This window comes from Pararge aegeria, chromosome 20 (assembly GCF_905163445.1).
Source record: "Pararge aegeria chromosome 20, ilParAegt1.1, whole genome shotgun sequence".
NCBI classification, from domain to species: domain Eukaryota; kingdom Metazoa; phylum Arthropoda; class Insecta; order Lepidoptera; family Nymphalidae; genus Pararge; species Pararge aegeria.
In genome coordinates, this window is record NC_053199.1 from 16,163,524 (window position 1) to 16,180,030 (window position 16,507).

The 16,507-nt window shown below is 36.8% G+C and overlaps 1 protein-coding gene across 1 annotated transcript in view; it reads right to left on the reverse strand.

Annotated features, from left to right (window-relative positions):
* Positions 1–859: 859 nt before the first annotated feature.
* Positions 860–16,507, reverse strand: part of LOC120632673 (chondroitin sulfate synthase 1) — a 55,694-nt gene continuing 40,046 nt past the window's right edge. The window contains exons 2-6 of the mRNA XM_039902624.1: positions 7,869–8,009; positions 5,370–5,550; positions 5,002–5,159; positions 4,190–4,391; positions 860–2,698 (exon numbers count right to left, since the gene is read on the reverse strand). Coding sequence (XP_039758558.1) covers positions 1,539–2,698; positions 4,190–4,391; positions 5,002–5,159; positions 5,370–5,550; positions 7,869–8,009 — 1,842 coding nt within the window. The 3' untranslated portion in view covers positions 860–1,538. The remainder of the gene's footprint in view (positions 2,699–4,189; positions 4,392–5,001; positions 5,160–5,369; positions 5,551–7,868; positions 8,010–16,507) is intronic.

A 16,507-nucleotide genomic window follows, 5' to 3' on the forward strand; every position in this document is an offset into this window, starting at 1 on the left:
TTGATTAAAATTTTATTTAAATTGATAGTCAAGTAATCTTTTTTGTTTTGTCAATAAATAATTGGTGTAGAACTTTCGGGAAAAAACATGAAAAAAATATGCCGAATGAACTGAATACGAATATTCGGCCGAGCATTCGGCGCATCTCTAGTAGGTATTATGAAACAAAACTACAAACTGGCTTACTTCAATTTCGTATAGACTCTTGTGAGATGGAGGGTAGCTTATGTGTTTCTACAACAAAATTGCATTCCTATATTACATTTCTAATTTAAGTCGTTAAAACTATTTACATATTTACGTTACCTATTATGTACTATTACCTATCTATAAATTTTAATAAAGTACAGGCAATCTAATTGAGTTCCTACATAATTAAGCCAGGTCTGATATTATATTCTCTGCTGAGTAATACTAGCAACTGTCCCGATGCTGATGGACACAAGATTGCGAATTTAATAATTACTATATTATCTTGTGTCCATCAACCTGACTGGTACCTTTCAGAAAACAAAATCAACATTCATCCATTCGGAAGCTGCGATTCCACAGAAGTACACGCACACAGACACATCAATCTTATAACACCCCGTCGTTTTTGGGTCGGGGGTTAAATAATAAGAACATGGGTGTATCTACTTGCGGTAGAAGTAGTGGTGGTAAACTAGTGAAGCGGTGACAACCTAGTGCTAACCTAGGCCTAAAGGATACGGCCTAATTACACCGGAAACCACGCCCTTCCGACCGGCCCACAACAATGCTACTGGGCGGCAGAAATAACCATAGTTGCATAAATAATTACTTTCCCGAAGAAGCTCTGTTACTACAAAAATTAGATTAACTGTACTTTAAAGTTTTAACTTCATAGCTGCCAATGGACCTTTCAACCAAAGTAATATCACTATCAAAAACAAATAATTTTGAATAGGTACAATTGTCATAATTTTCAAAATAATGCTGATAGCACATTACAGTCGGTAACGCACGCGCAATTATTAATTCACAGTACTGAAAATGCAAATACGTATCGCATACAACACATCTTTGAATAGATTGCTATTAAAAAAAAGAATTAAATTGAAGAAAAAAGGTCATATATATAAGCCCGTGGGCTAGACTGCTTTTTTTAGACAAGTACCAAAAAAGGGTTATCAATTCTATCGTGGATAATACCGTGTTAATTACGATCGCTTAAGATATACGTAATTATTCGTTCAAACTCTTTTTAGTTATCACAAGTATGTTACCAAAGGCGTAACTTAATAAGTACCAAAATTTTCATAAGCACTTATTTCCAGTACTGAAAAATACGTAAAGGAGTCTATACAGCCTTTGACATATCGGCACAGCATCAATGGCAGTTTTATTTTAAGAGAATCTTGTCGGCGACTAGCACCAGTGACATGATTTCATGCAGCCGACAAAATTATCAAAGTTATCAACGAAGCTACCGCGTCTGCGACATTGATTTCCTTTACGTTCGCGACGGCGCAACAAGCTGCAATGTGCGATCAGCTTAGCCTAATTTTTACCCTATACTAGCTAGCACCTTTCACCTTCTGCGGCCATAATACTTCAGGATGGTTTAACATATAATATGTCATGTGCTTGTCGCTCCCGTATGTCGACGCTTTCGTTCCCAGACACATAAGGAACTGACTTTTCTCCAACTTGCTATCACAGTCCACCGAATGGAAGATATGCACCAAAGTCTCATCAGCTATCCTGTACACTGTCAAGTTCGACTTTATCAACGTCTCGAACAACTGCACATCCTCTAATCCCCAACCTTTTATATTTAAATCGAAACCACCGACCCTTTCAAAGTCACATTTAAAAATACTAAGTATACCGAAACCGTACTGTCTAAAGTAACCGAAATCATTGTCTATATCACCACTATACTTCAAATTAGCTAACTCCGTCTCAGTTTTAGTATCATCATCATTGTTCTCTTCAGCATTGTCTGCTTCGGTATTTTCAGTAATCTCCTCCTTAAATTTATTATAATCATCACTGTACACCACTTCAGGATTGTATTGACTGAATACAATTGGAAAGTACACTTGGTTGTATTTAACTGTATTAATTCTAATTCTTCTAAGTGATATGTGGTTGAACATCATGTCCACGTCTATAAAGGACACTAAATCATCACTTGAACACTCCTTTAAGCCTTCTGTAAGAGCTGCACCTCTTGAGAAGGTGGTTGCACCCATTGCAACTATTCTTATATCTTTCCCATAAAGACTTTTAAAATGTTTGACTAAAGTTTCAGAGTTCTCATAATCTAAAGGGCTTTCGGTATCTAAGAATAAAACAACAATGAGTGAAACAGGCTGATCGCTTTTCAAAACGATGTCTTCGTAATTTTTCATGAATCTATTGAATGTTTCGAATCGTCCCAATAGGGGTAGTATAAAGTGGATCTGCCTGTAATAAACCGCATACTCATAATTATCGTTACTCCACTGAAGCATTTTTGGCAAGTTATTGTGTATCTTAAGCAAGCTATTCTCAAAAGCTTGTCTAACATTTATGTTGCCAATATCGAGGAAGCTGTTCTGATTTTGGTTTGGATCATCGAAGTCTTCGTTGTCGTTCTGATAGTTCTTTACATTGAGCTCAAGTTGCTCTAATATTTCTGCTTCCTCGATTGGAGCTGGTTCCCCCATCGGTAGCTCGCGTATTTCAGTTCCTGAAAATGAAAAATTTCGTCTAAAATTTTAAACAACTCAAGACTAGACGCATAGGTTTGGTTGGCAAAATTATAGTTGTTATTTGATGATAAGCAATCGATAAATCTATTAATTTAATAAAACTCAATAGCCTTCATAAATTCCTCACAAAAGATAGTTAGTATACAATAGCCATAAACTCATTCAATAACATTGTCTTCACGTTGTAAAACATAGTTAAAATACATATCTAAATAATAAAAAAATTAACATTAATGTCACTATTACTTCGTCACATAAACTCTGTATGGTTTGAGATGACGTTGCCTAGTTGTCGGTAATAGTTTTACTCTTAAGTTGACCAATAAAATATATAATAATAACTTGCGTCCGCGCAATAGCTTTTTGATAACTCATCATTACATTTTAAAAAAGTTAGACAAAGGTCATGTATAACCTGTGTAAACAGGTTCTGAGGCACAAATAGAATATCTGCAGCAAAACCTGCTATTTTACAGGACACAATAAAGCCTTTTTTGTGTAATCCGGAAGAACTTGAAAAACTGTATTGTTTCAAGCTCGTTCAAAGACTTGTAGATACAGATATAAGTTCACGAAGATTAAGTTGACATTCATAGAAAAATGGTTATTTTGCTATAATAATGAAGTTCGTTGTATCATGGGCTTCTGCATAGTAATATCTACTAGTAATCAAAACCTATTGGACTGAAAATAGCGTATTCGACTAGGGATCGCGACTGAGTTTGCTACTGAGGTCGGGCCAAACAATTCGATGTCTCCAAAAAATATTGTTCTTTTCACACTATCACTTGTAAAAGGACCGCATTATAAATAATATGTCAATGATCATGTCAATTTAGTTCATTTATGTATAAGATAATTGGATTGGGAATTGGATTATTAATTTTAGGTATTGAGTTTTCAGTTATGAAACTGTCCGTACCCGCCCGAAGCTATTCACTTCTGTCCGCCTCGGAGAAAAAATTCAAAATTCATTTATTTCAATTTCTAGTTCATAAGCACTTTTGAAACATCAAGTAAGTCTGTTTATAGTTACTCTACCACCGGTTCGGAAGACAGATTCTACCGAAAAGAGCCGGCAAGCAACCCAGCAGATTGCTCTTTTTCCACATAACTTTACAGTTTACAATCTTTAGAATTTTACTTGTTAGAGATGAGAGCGGAGCGGAGCTTTCAAGCAGCCCTGTCTTTTAACCCCGACGGTTTAACGTGTTCTCCGAGGCACATCACTGCACGTAAACCTCGAACCCATTTGTAATTATTAACCGCCTAACAGTATTAATGCCACATGGTGGATCTATTATCTAAACCTTGTTTCTGGGAGAAGAGGTCTTTGCCCAGCAGTGGGTTATTTATAGACTGTACTATACATTGGGATTGATGGCACTGGACGCAAGTGGCAGAAAACCGTAAAATTTGGAACTCCCTACAAAAGACGTTGATATGACGATAATGATCCGAAACCTCACCTGTAAAAGACTGCTGCAAGTACGCGTGCCTCCTAACAGCGGCGGTCATCTTCCTGCCTCGATACCGTCTGTACTTCAGCAGCAAGTCCAGCACGTGGTCGACTCCGTGTACGGGCTGCAAGCGAGTATAGCCGTACAGCAGCTCATTGAAGTCTATCACTCGACCTCGCTGGCGGGACGGCGCGTTGATGATCTCCATCACCTGGAAAATTACAATAAACCTTTTTTTTAAATAACCTCAGAGGAATCTTCTCTACCATCTACTCATTTTACACGTAACAAGCATCGGAAAGAAGGTTAATACTTTATTTATTTCAGCTATATTAGAACCTATTTGCTTGGCGCGGAGCGTTGCCAAGAGACCTGATGGTATGGCGCTTATTCCTTAGAGGCTGGGAAAGTCACTTATGTGGGATGCAACGTGTGTCGATACCCTAGCTGCATCACACATCCAGGCCACCTTGCGGCACGTTGTAGGACTTGTTTTTTGCATGCCCTGCAAAGTGTTACTCCCTTCATAGGCGATTGTTTTTAACTCATGAGCAGGCCCTGCTTGCTCAGTCTGACTTATTCACTATTGATACCGAATGTCGCATTCTACTGCAACTTGACTCCACAAAAAGGAAAGATGCTCTGCTTGTATTGGAACTGATGGCCTCACAGCCACTGGATATAAAAAGTAAAATTTACTGAGATAAAGTTTCAAAAATCTTTAAAGTCAAGTTCACATCTTAACATTAGGAATGAGTAGTTATTAAAAAGTTCAGATGTATCAATTACAAACACAACTATAGTGCGAATAAGCTACTAACTTCTCGTATGACGTCGTCCAGTGCTTCTTTCAGAGGAGTTTCCACTCTTCGTTTAGGGTTGGAGTGGCTGACGGAGTGAATGGACTTGGTGATGAAGTCGAACGGTACAATGTCCTCCACTTTGTTTGCTTTGTATCGGTTGAAATCTATCGGGGCACCTGGAAAATAAAACATTATTATCTTACCTGGTTCGCATACATATTACGACCAATGTGATTTAGCAGGTTCGGTACTTTCAACTTTTCAACGAACCGGAAACTTCACATCGGAGATTTATTTAGAGTTCTTAGCACCTCCTCAAGAGTTAAGGGAAGAACGGAAACACCCTGACAATCTGGCCTATGGCCCTATATTTATATTTTGTTTACCTAATATCCTATTGTCTCCTAAATAACCAGGCTCCCCCATTTTCGCTGTGAATAGTGGCACGCCGCCGGGTAGTACGAAATTGTTAACATGGGTTCCTTCCACACCAAGCTCGCGCGCCGACGACTGAATATCCCTGTGCAGATCCAGGGACTGCTCTCGAAGATCCTGGATGCGAAGATTCTGGAAAAGAAATAATGAATTTCGAAATACATATATATAATTGTTTTTTTAATTCCACTACCAGTTAGCCCTTGACTGCAATCTTACCTGGTGGTAAATAATGATATGACGGGCTAACCTATTATGGGGTACGGCAGTAATATTAACCCTAAGCTACCATCCAAGATGACGCGACATGTGCTGTATGTACTTCGGTGGCCCACCTAGGTAATTTTCTATACTTTCTTAAACATTTTAATTTCGACAGATATACTAATAGGCCTACAGCTGTGGATTTAGATTGTCTTTAGATATCTACGATGCCAATTTTTAACATGGAAGAAGTTCTCACCTTTTGTTTTAACATTCTCAGATTATAATCATAATAAATATTTTTAATATTTCATTTAGAGGAAAACCATATTTAACTTATACGAGTACCAGTCCTAATCTTAAAAAGCCCACTTATATTTACAAGGTCTCACTTTAAAATACCTAAACAATCTGTAGCTTAAGTTTTTGATTGCATTCTTCGAAAACTTCAATGGTTTGAGTATACTTAATCAAATATTAAATATCAAAACAAAGTAGATCTTATTCTAAATGCTTTTAAGACGTACATTCCGTTTTATTCAAAATATATTCCGCTAGGGGCTCTATCTTCCAATTAACGGACAAATTTGAACTATAAAATTAGGGAACAAGGTTCATTTGATTCTGACATGATAGGTTTCGATATATCAAAGCCGTCGAGCGGTTATGAAGTTAACAATCTCGTACTAGGGTCATTATAGAATTCCATTATTCGTTTCGCCCAAGGTAAACCGGCATTCAATACGTGTTCACACAATAGCCTAACCTGGGGTTAGGGCCACTGGGTTAAAGACCCTCGCATAATGAGCGGCAATAACTGTAAGATTAATAGCTATACCCATGGCAGCTGTGGCTTTAATTATGGTCGTATATTGGCCGAACGGCCAATTGCCTACGTGTTTCATCTTATAGATTTTCGCAACTTGGTCCACGTAAGGTTTCTAATAACCAATGAGATACAGAAATATACGAGCAGTAGGGTAAGCCCGACTCCAGAAAGCATTCGTCTACTAAATTTCAGTAAGATCAGTTTAATTTGGGTCCAGTTTGACGGCCAATAGGCGCAGTGGGCAGCGACTTCCCATATTCAAATATTTGTGTGATGAACGTGAATGTTTTTCAGTGTCTGGATGTTTATTTGTATATTAAAAGTATTTATGTACATAATTCATAAAAATATTTATCATTTTTCTTCGTACACTTAACACAAGTTACGCTTACTTTGGGGCTAGATGGCGATGTGTGTTGTAGTTTATTTATTTATTTAGTTAACACGCTAGAAAGTCACTAATATTGGCTAAAAAAGTTAAGTAGAAAAGGACGCCATCTGACTTTGAGCCACTTTGTTTTTTTACAATTATCGAGATATTAATCAGCACATACCCATCAACGTCATCATTATAACAACCAGTTACATTTCAGGGCACCTCCTCCCCGAATAAAAAGGGGTTAGGCTGTATTTCACCGGATTGGTAGACATCACAAGATTTTGAGATCAACTCTAAGGCATGCAGGTTTCCTCAATAGCTATATTTTTCTTCGCCATTGTAGCAAGTGATATTTGATAGCCTAAAATACATACATAGCTCCGAAAGGTCGTACTTGCCGGATATCAAATTCGGTCAGCCAGAAAGGGAACCCGAGCCTTTAGCCACCAGGCTATCACCACTATCACATTGTGCCTCCGCATATCTCTTTGATTACATAACCTGAATTTTCTTAAGTAAATGCTTGTTAACCAGCGCTCTAGCACATAATACATGGAGAACGTTTAAGCGAAGCAAGAGGAACTAGGTTTATGTACATAGGTTTTTTTTTTGGTTTGTAAATATTTTTAATGGCAATCTTTAGTAAATCGATACTGGATCCAATAATTAAATATATACTAGCGAACCCGCGCGACTTCGTCCGCAAATGAGTCCACTTAAAAAAATAGTCTTATGTCCCATACAAATGCCGATTCCGAGATTCCAATTATATATATATACAAGAATTGCTCGTTTTAAGATATAAGATATACATAAACCCGTGGGTTAACTTATATATAAGAGTATAACTAGCTATCTTGGCGAACTTCCTACCGCGGTTATTTTAATACTTATTATCCTATTCCGGTCTGAGAGGAAGCCAAAAACTCAAATATCATAAAAATTGGTCCAGCCGTTCGTGAGTTATAAATGGTGTAACTAACACAACTTTTATTTATAATACATGGAGAACGTCTAATGCAGTTGAAGAAATCTTACCTTAAAATAAGTGTGGAGCCTATACATTTGCCTGTGGTCTTTGACTGGATGGAGAGTGATGGCACGATGCACCTCTCGCTTCTTGAGTCGCCCAGTATACGCTTCCGCGCCGCTGCCATTGTGGTGCAAGATCGTCTGCATCTGCATACGGGAATATTGTATTTTAGCCATTGCATCTTAAGATGTATTGTTCTTATAAAGATAATTTGATACGCCGAGAGTGTCGGAAATTAGGAACAGATGCATTCCTATAGCAAAATAAGATCTCCATTTTGAACACCTCTCTCACGCAGTGGTGGGCGCTGTGGCTTTTAAGTGGGAGGTCTCGGGCTCGAACCCCTACATCGGTAATTTGGAAATTTACAATTTATGAATTTTCTTTAGTCTGGCCGGTCTAGTCTAGTGGGAGGTCAGACATCGACCTTGGCTAGTTACCACCCTACCGACAAATACTACGTTGTCGCGTAGAAAACAATTAGCGGTATAGTTTTAATATAACATCATTTGGTTAGCCCGTTACCACCTTAGACTGCATTATCACTTACCATCTCAATATCATCTCAATAATTACTGGGCTCATTGCTATTCCTTCCTGGTTAATAAAACACGGTGTTTGTGCGTTGTGTGCTTCTATTTAGGACAATTTTCTATAAACCCAATACGCTTATTTTATTGCGGTCTTTTGCTTTTCTGACTGCCGATTGGCGCAGTGGGCAGCGACCCTGCTTTCTGAGTCCATGGCCGTGGGTTCGATTCCCACAACTGGAAAATATTTGAGTGATGTGATGAACATGAATGTTTTTCAGTGTCTGGGTGTTTATCTATCATAAGTATTTATGTATATTATTCATAAAAAATATTCATCAGCTATCTTAGTACCCATAACACAAGCTACGCTTACTTTGGGACTAGATGGCGATGTGTGTATTGTCGTAGTATATTTATTTATTTAATTTATTTACTTACATAACAATTTGGATAAAATTATGAATTGATGAACCGTCTGGAATTAATTGAAGAATGGGAATCGAATGGTGTAGACAGCTATGAGCTAACTTAAATTGTTTAAACATGATCTGCTAAAACGCGTTGGAAAGTAAACAAGTGTTGTGCGTCAAGGATATTCCCAGAAGTTTTCTTTCCTGTTGTGTTTGCTACACATTAACTAAATGTATTGTTATTGGAATCCCGACAGTTAATTAGTGTCGAGTAATGGGGGCTTGCCCTCTGTAATTGGATGGATGGCTTATCTTATAAGCTCGCCTCATGCAAGATCCATTGTTAACCAGGACCAATTTTCTGGCTATTCATTCTAACATGACAAAACATAAGATCTCTCTCTCATTGTAATATGGACCTTTGAAAAAGTAGATCGAAACTGCACCATTTCCTACTATGACGCTACAGTCGCTATAAGACTGATGTGAAAGGCATATACTTATTTTCGGCAGCGACGGTAGGAGAGACGTAGCTTAATTGGTGAAAGCGCTCAGGCCGCGATTGCCCGAGAGTCGCAGGTTCAAATCCTGTCGGTTCCGAAAAATTTTTAAATGCATTTTAAATTTATAAAATTGATAATTCCTCCAAGTGTAGGTAAGAACACTAATAAATTTTTTTATAAAAATAACATAAGAGCTGGACAGTTTTCAAACCCCGCCCGCTTCCGCTCCGAAAACCAATTAAAATGTTGTTATAGTTGAATGTTTTGTTTCTATTATATTGGAATTTTTGGTTATTTTTATTATTTGACTTGATGATTTTTTTTTAATTTTATATAGCTATGTATGTTTTTCTTTTTTTTTTGCAATTATTGATACTTGTTGATTCCTTTTAGCCCCGGGGAGACGAATTGGGCAACTGTAATATGTTCACGGGGTGTGTTTTTGCTAAATAAATAAAACATGAGATCAGAATCGTTTTAACCCGCGAACTCGCTTTCTAGCCGCGTAGAGAGCCAAAGCTCTAAATGCCTACTTTTATGAGAAGACATACGAAAGAAAATACTGTTAGGCCCCGAGCCAGAAAGCCGTAAATTGTAATAATACCGGCTCCGATTTTTTTTTTAAATCAACATTAATCAAATATATAAAATTAATACGTCAAGTATTCGAAAGAGTTGGCGATTGCTACCCAAACCCGTCAACACATATCGGTAAGGTAAGGTGGGCCCAAACTCTATATTTTACTCTTGCAAAATTTTGATTAACATTTATACATTTATACATTCATCTCTCGTGTCATACAAGGTGACTAAGGGAATATAAGTGATTATGGGCAAATCCCCCCCCCCCCCCCCCGTGGGGGAGCCTTTCGTGCAGCAGTGGACTGTTATAGACCATTAGTTATCTTTAAAACCCACCAACTTGGAGTAGTAGTAACGAAGTAGAGTAGAGATCCTGAGCTCTAATTCCCGAGTTTGAGTAGGATTCAACCCCGTCAACTCATATCTATATAGCAGGGTGGGCCCATGCTCTAAATACTACTCTGCTATAAGGGTATACTTGATGTTGGAAAGTGTTTGCGGATAATAGGTACAGAAACTTTTGAATACATTGAAATAACTAACATATTGATGTCAACAGTGCAAAGGGCGAGGGCGATATGAAGTGTATCGGTCAATAATAATCAATAAATAGGTAATTAATCAATGAGGGTCCGATGAGTAAATTGCTTGTTAAACCATCTGTTGATAAACCGCTTTCATGTAGCCGCATCATGCGGTTCTATTAATAACATATGTCCTCATTTAAGTGAGTACTAATTGATATGCTGGACTTTTGCAATCGGTATCGTGAGAAAAGCGGTCATAGCCAAAAAAGCGGTGATAGCCTAGTAAATAAATATATACTATAAATATACTACGACAATACACACATCGCCATCTAGCCCCAAATTAAGCGTAGCTTGTGTTATGGGTACTAAGATGACTGATGAATAATTATATGAATAAGAATAATTATACGTAAATACTTATAATATAAAGATAAACACACAGACACTGAATAACATTCATGTTCATCACACAAACATTGTCCATGTGTAGGAATAGAACCCACGGCCTTGGCGCAGAAAGCAGGGTCGCTGCCCACTGTGTCAATCGGCCGTCAAAGTAGGGGGTAAGGCTTCGGTTTTCCTTTCGTGGAGACCGAGTTCGAGCCCCGGCACGCACCACTAACTTTTCGGAGTTATGTGCGTTTTTAATTTAAGCGATTTAAATAACACTTGCTTTAAACGGCGAAGGAAACATCGTAAGGAAACCTGCATGCCTGGGGTATCTCCATAGCGTTTCAAAGGCGTGTGAAGTCTTCTAATCCGCACTTGGCCAGCCAGCGTGGTCGGCCTAAACCCGTCTGATTTTGAGTGAAGACCTGTGCCCAGCAGTGGGCCGGTGATGGGTTGATGATGATGATGATGATAATCGTGAGAAAAGCGTAACCAGCTACTTCTCACTATTCACGAGCGTTACTTTACTTAAAAGAGCGACTGAAGAAGCGAGAAGAACTAGGTTTATGTACATAGCGTTTTTTTTTTGGTTTGTAAATATTCTTAATGGCAATCTTTAGTAAAGCGATACTGGATCAATTACCAATAATTAAATTAATTAAATATAGTATGTATTTTCATGTAAGACAATTATATTCACTTTATGCACCATCAACTTTCCACCTTTTTATCGGCTTTGCAAGCTCAGGTTACCTTTAAAACTTCTCTTTTAGTGTTAAGCCCGCCTTTGCACCCTAGCACTAAGTACTATTACTGTTTTTCTCCCTAAACAGTTTCTATTCTATTCTATTCTATTCTATAACTCGTTGAGATATATTTGTCGATTTATCGTTGGTGAACAATTGATTTGTTAAAGTGGTTTAAGCTTACACAAATAAACTGTTTGTTATATGTTTGTTTATGAATCGCTAACATAATATTTTAAACAGGGAATGACGTGCATGCGCATTATATGCGGGATTAGCTCCTATTTATATAACCTTCATTCAACTAGTAGCTGAAGAAGTAAACACAACAAGATGCCTCGATGAACTCCGTGCCACGTAAAGAGACTTAAGATTACAAGAACAAAGAATCTCCCATATTATGAATACCAAAGATAAGCCATAGATACCGAAGATACCTTAAGATGTCTCTCAATAAATTCAAAGTTTATATAAAACGTAAGCTTATAGAAAAATTATTTTATAATATTAAGGATTACATGAATGATAAAAAAGCTTGGATATGAATTGCTCTAACTTCACAGCTAAATATTAAGTCGACTGTGAGATGGTGATTACAAAAAAAAATATCTGGCTACCTCTTCTTAGACCAGCGCGCGTTTAAAACCCTCCTAGCTTTAATTAACGAATGCTGTTATCACTATCACCTAACATAAGTGTTAACATTTTAAATGTATGAACGCTTCATAAGTTCCTGTGATAAGGTCTACATAAATAAAAACATTTTAGAATTTTGAAGGTACAAAAACCAAAAGAGGCGATCTATTGATAGTACGAATAAATCGTAGTGGCAATTCCTATAGAAAATAACAATATAGACTTTTTTTTATATTTCCTTTAGCTATTTCATAATATTCTTTTTCCCGAAACCAGAAATGAGTTTATCGTCAAAATTATAATCTCGAGTTTTTGGGAGACATGCATGGCAATAGCCTAAACAGTCAACTGCTGGGTTTAACCCAGCAGTTGACCGTTTAGGCCACGCCGGGGTCTGCGAAATGTTTGTGTGATGAGCATGAATACTTATCAGTTTATGGGTGTTTATCTGTATATTATAAGTATTTATTTTTATTATTCATAAAGATATTCATCAGTCATCTTAGTACCCATAACACAAGCTACGCTTACTTTAGGGCTAGATGGCATTGTTGTAATATATTTGTATATTATTATTATTAATTTATACTTTTCAACTTACGAGTAAAGTGGTTCACCGAGAACTATGACCTCGCGTCCTAAAAAACTTTAAAGTCATAATTTAATATTTATGATATATGCTACACAGATTTAAGACAGAAGTTACAGCGTTCGAGAATATGCGGTATTTCTCAAAATTATCAAGATATTTGACGAGATACTTTCTAAGACCACACGTACCAACTGGTCCTTTTTTTGAGTTATTTTTGTAATTAGTTAGTGATTTTAAACTAGCAGTTCCTCGCGTCTCTGTCCACGTACAACTTCCAATAGGCAATGTTTGATGTGAAACGTCTATAGGCGGAGGGTAAACCTGACTTTTGGCGTGGTGACACAGCCCATGGCGACGCATCGCCACGCTAATTTATGCATTTCGTATGTAACAATAAAAATAATTAATTTTGTAATAAAACAATAATTATTAACCGACTTACAAAAAAGAGTGGTTATCCATTTATTTGTTAAACAAACTTGTAATTCTTTATCATTTCATTATGCAATATCTGCAATAACTTACGGAGAAAAAAAATCGATATTTCACATGTGCCAGGCGTCCTGTGACGGCTCCCTCGTTGTTTTCCCATACCGACTTTCATTAAGAAACAAGATTTCAAATGCAAAAAAGATTTTTCAAATCCTACTGTTAGTTCCAGAGAAGCTTATTTGAACTTTAGTAATCATTTCAGTTCCTTAGAAATCGATCAATCAATTAACCGGTAAAAAAACAATATTTTTACCGGTTACAAACAAAATTTACCGGTAAATTAAAACCGGTTCCGAGCTGCTTGCAGATTCACAATAAGTAAAAATACTCGGATATCAGAGCACTTAGAACCTGTTCCAAATATAGAATATCGACAGGTTTTCTAAAAATATTCACGAATAACAAAAAGGTTACCGTTTAAGAAATCGGCCAATGACACACAGGCGCGTTCTGACGGCGAGACGAGTTTTTGCAGTCGCACACAATATGTTATCTATTGTGTGATAATCTGTTAGCTTTCCAAAGATCAGCTATGAACAGAGATTATTGAAACGTTACTGATTCTTGTTTCTGTCGTCCTTCCTTATACAGAGTGCTTTAGTGTTATATGTGGAATGTTCCGGATTCGAACCCGTTTGCATTTAAGGAATTTCTCTGAATTTTCTAAAATTTTCTCTGTTCTTATTAAGTGCTAGGCTTCGGTCAGCTCCCGGCAAACACGTGCTGCCAAGTGATTTAGATTCCGCGTAGAAGAAACTAATTAGGTGTATTCACTCTCTCAATAAAAGCTTAAAAAGCCTAGAAGTGAAACCACTTTTAAAAATAATTATAAATGTACAAGATATGAAACGTCATTTTGTTTTGTTATTCTTAAGCAATAAAAGGAAGAAAGATATATCAAATAAACTCTACACTTTTTCTGTAATAATGTGTATTTATGGTTTTGTATCAGAGGAGAACGAAAATTTAATAGTTAAGCTAAAAATGTTTTTAAGCCATAGCGAGTTCAATCAATGAAAAAAAACGTTTATTGTTATGAGCTTATAGGTTAAAATGTTTAAGAGGAAATAAAATAAATAAAAAACAAGTACAAATGTGTCAATCATAGGCACAAAAGTATGGCTTATTAAAAAAAGTGGCATAATCAATGTAGTTATTTTTCTTTTTCTTATTCCTATGGAAAGCCACGTGGGCAGCAAGTATGACCCGTAGGGTTAGTAGGGGTAGGTTTTTGAGAACGTTATTCTCTAACACATGGTAAATAATGTGGTTAAGTTCAAATGTCATGTCAACTTAACCATAAAATATAACGCAATACATATATCTACACACTTCTGGTGTGAAGTTACTCTGTAAGGCTAAACGCAACCATTGCTAACATCTGTTGACATTTAACTTTCACTCTGAAATTACTACGACTTCAAGTGGTAAATTAGGAAGTTGCAATAACCCTCCCAATAGTGCCGTGTGGTGGCATATAAGAATACAGTTTTCACCACCTTTCCTTATAACGCGGGTGTCGTACGAGGCGACTAATGGAATATAACTTCAGCGATAACATACCTAGTGTTAAGTTCAAGTTAAGAAATAGTTAATTGCTTTAGTAATTTTTATTTTCACAATTTTTTTTTTCGTTTTTCTTTTTTTAGTATTTTCCATTTTTTATTATATTTTAAATTTTTTTTAGCTTTTTTGCAGCCTTATGTTCCCAGCGGATTTGCATGCTATGTTCGCATACCATGCAAATCGAGAAGTTACTAATGTATAAGTGTATACATTAGTAAATAGTGCTATAGTTTATATTAGAATAAGCAGTTGATTGTCAGTTGTGCGAATTAAAAAAAAAATAACTCAGAACGGACTGCAGCGCCCTCTGTGCTATTTCTTACATCTACTGCGATCACCAACTCGTCTGCCCAGCGTGGTGACTATGGGCAAACCTTGGGTTGGGTTCTTTATTCCAGCTGTGAACTGTTGCACGATTACGTCACCCAAAAATGGATGTAATTTCATCGCGAGGTAAGCAACGTTGGAGTGGATTTTGAGTGGGTAAAAAATTTCGTTTATAACAAAATAATCACCTAGTGCCTGTATTACAGTCTGTATCGGGTTATTTGAATACAGAAGCATTAATTCTAAACTTTGAAATATAAGTTTTTTGTTTTGATTGTGATTTCTGATTTTAAACCGATTATTACTGTATAGATAAATTATTTGGATCTGCGATCGTATGACAAAATGCTTAATAAAGAAGTTGAGAAAAACCTAGACAAACATATTTGAGACTTTCCAAGTTCCATATTAAATATAATCTTTTTGTATTTTGTTATTAAACAGCGAAGTTATGTTAAGACTACAAAGTCGTTATAGTCAGGGGTCTAAGATTTTGAATTGGTTTACCAGTAAATAACAGTTAGAGGCCGGTTAAAAATATTGTTATTTGTTTAACCGATTAATTTATTGACCTTTCTCTGGGAAACCAAAATAAAATTTGTTACTAGTTCATTTAAGTTAAGTAGGTACGAGAGCTCCCAAGAAGTTAATGCAGTGCAAATTTGAGGTTAAATACATCCTAGAGGTAGGCAGACTAATAGAGTAGGGAGGAACGTATGCGTTTTGGAAGTTGGAAGGAAGTTGTTTGGACCGCCTCCGATGGCGAAATTAGCTTGAGCAAATGGGCACCACGAGAGGGTTATGTCCACACATTACCTCGTCAATCTCTATAGATAAAATACTAGTAACAGGTAGGAATAATTATCTCGTGGTGCACATGCTAGTCCCCCTCTGGCGCTTTGTTTATTAACTTACACTTGTTTATTTATTAACCCGGTTACACGTTTGTAGCGGTCTCCACATTAAAGAACTAGGTGGCGCTACAAAAATCCTGCATCGCGCTAGCGAAGTGTTCACGAAGAATGACTATATATACAACTTCCAAAAATGAATTTTTCGACCTCGGTCCCCGAGCACGATCACCCGCTCGGGGGAAGATCAAACTATTGTTACGATCGAGCGTATCACCATAGAAGCGTACACGTTTTTAATCTAAAAGTGACACTTTTCAAGAAATAATTTTAATGTTAGTAAATAATTATAAGTCCTAATCAAAAACCTGCGGCTAAGTTTTAGACCATCAAACAGCAGACAAATGGTTTAGCAAGTGTGGGCCGAGAAGGCAGACCGGTTGGCTGACCTAGGTAATGTGAAATCTGTACGGGAAAGTTAAACGA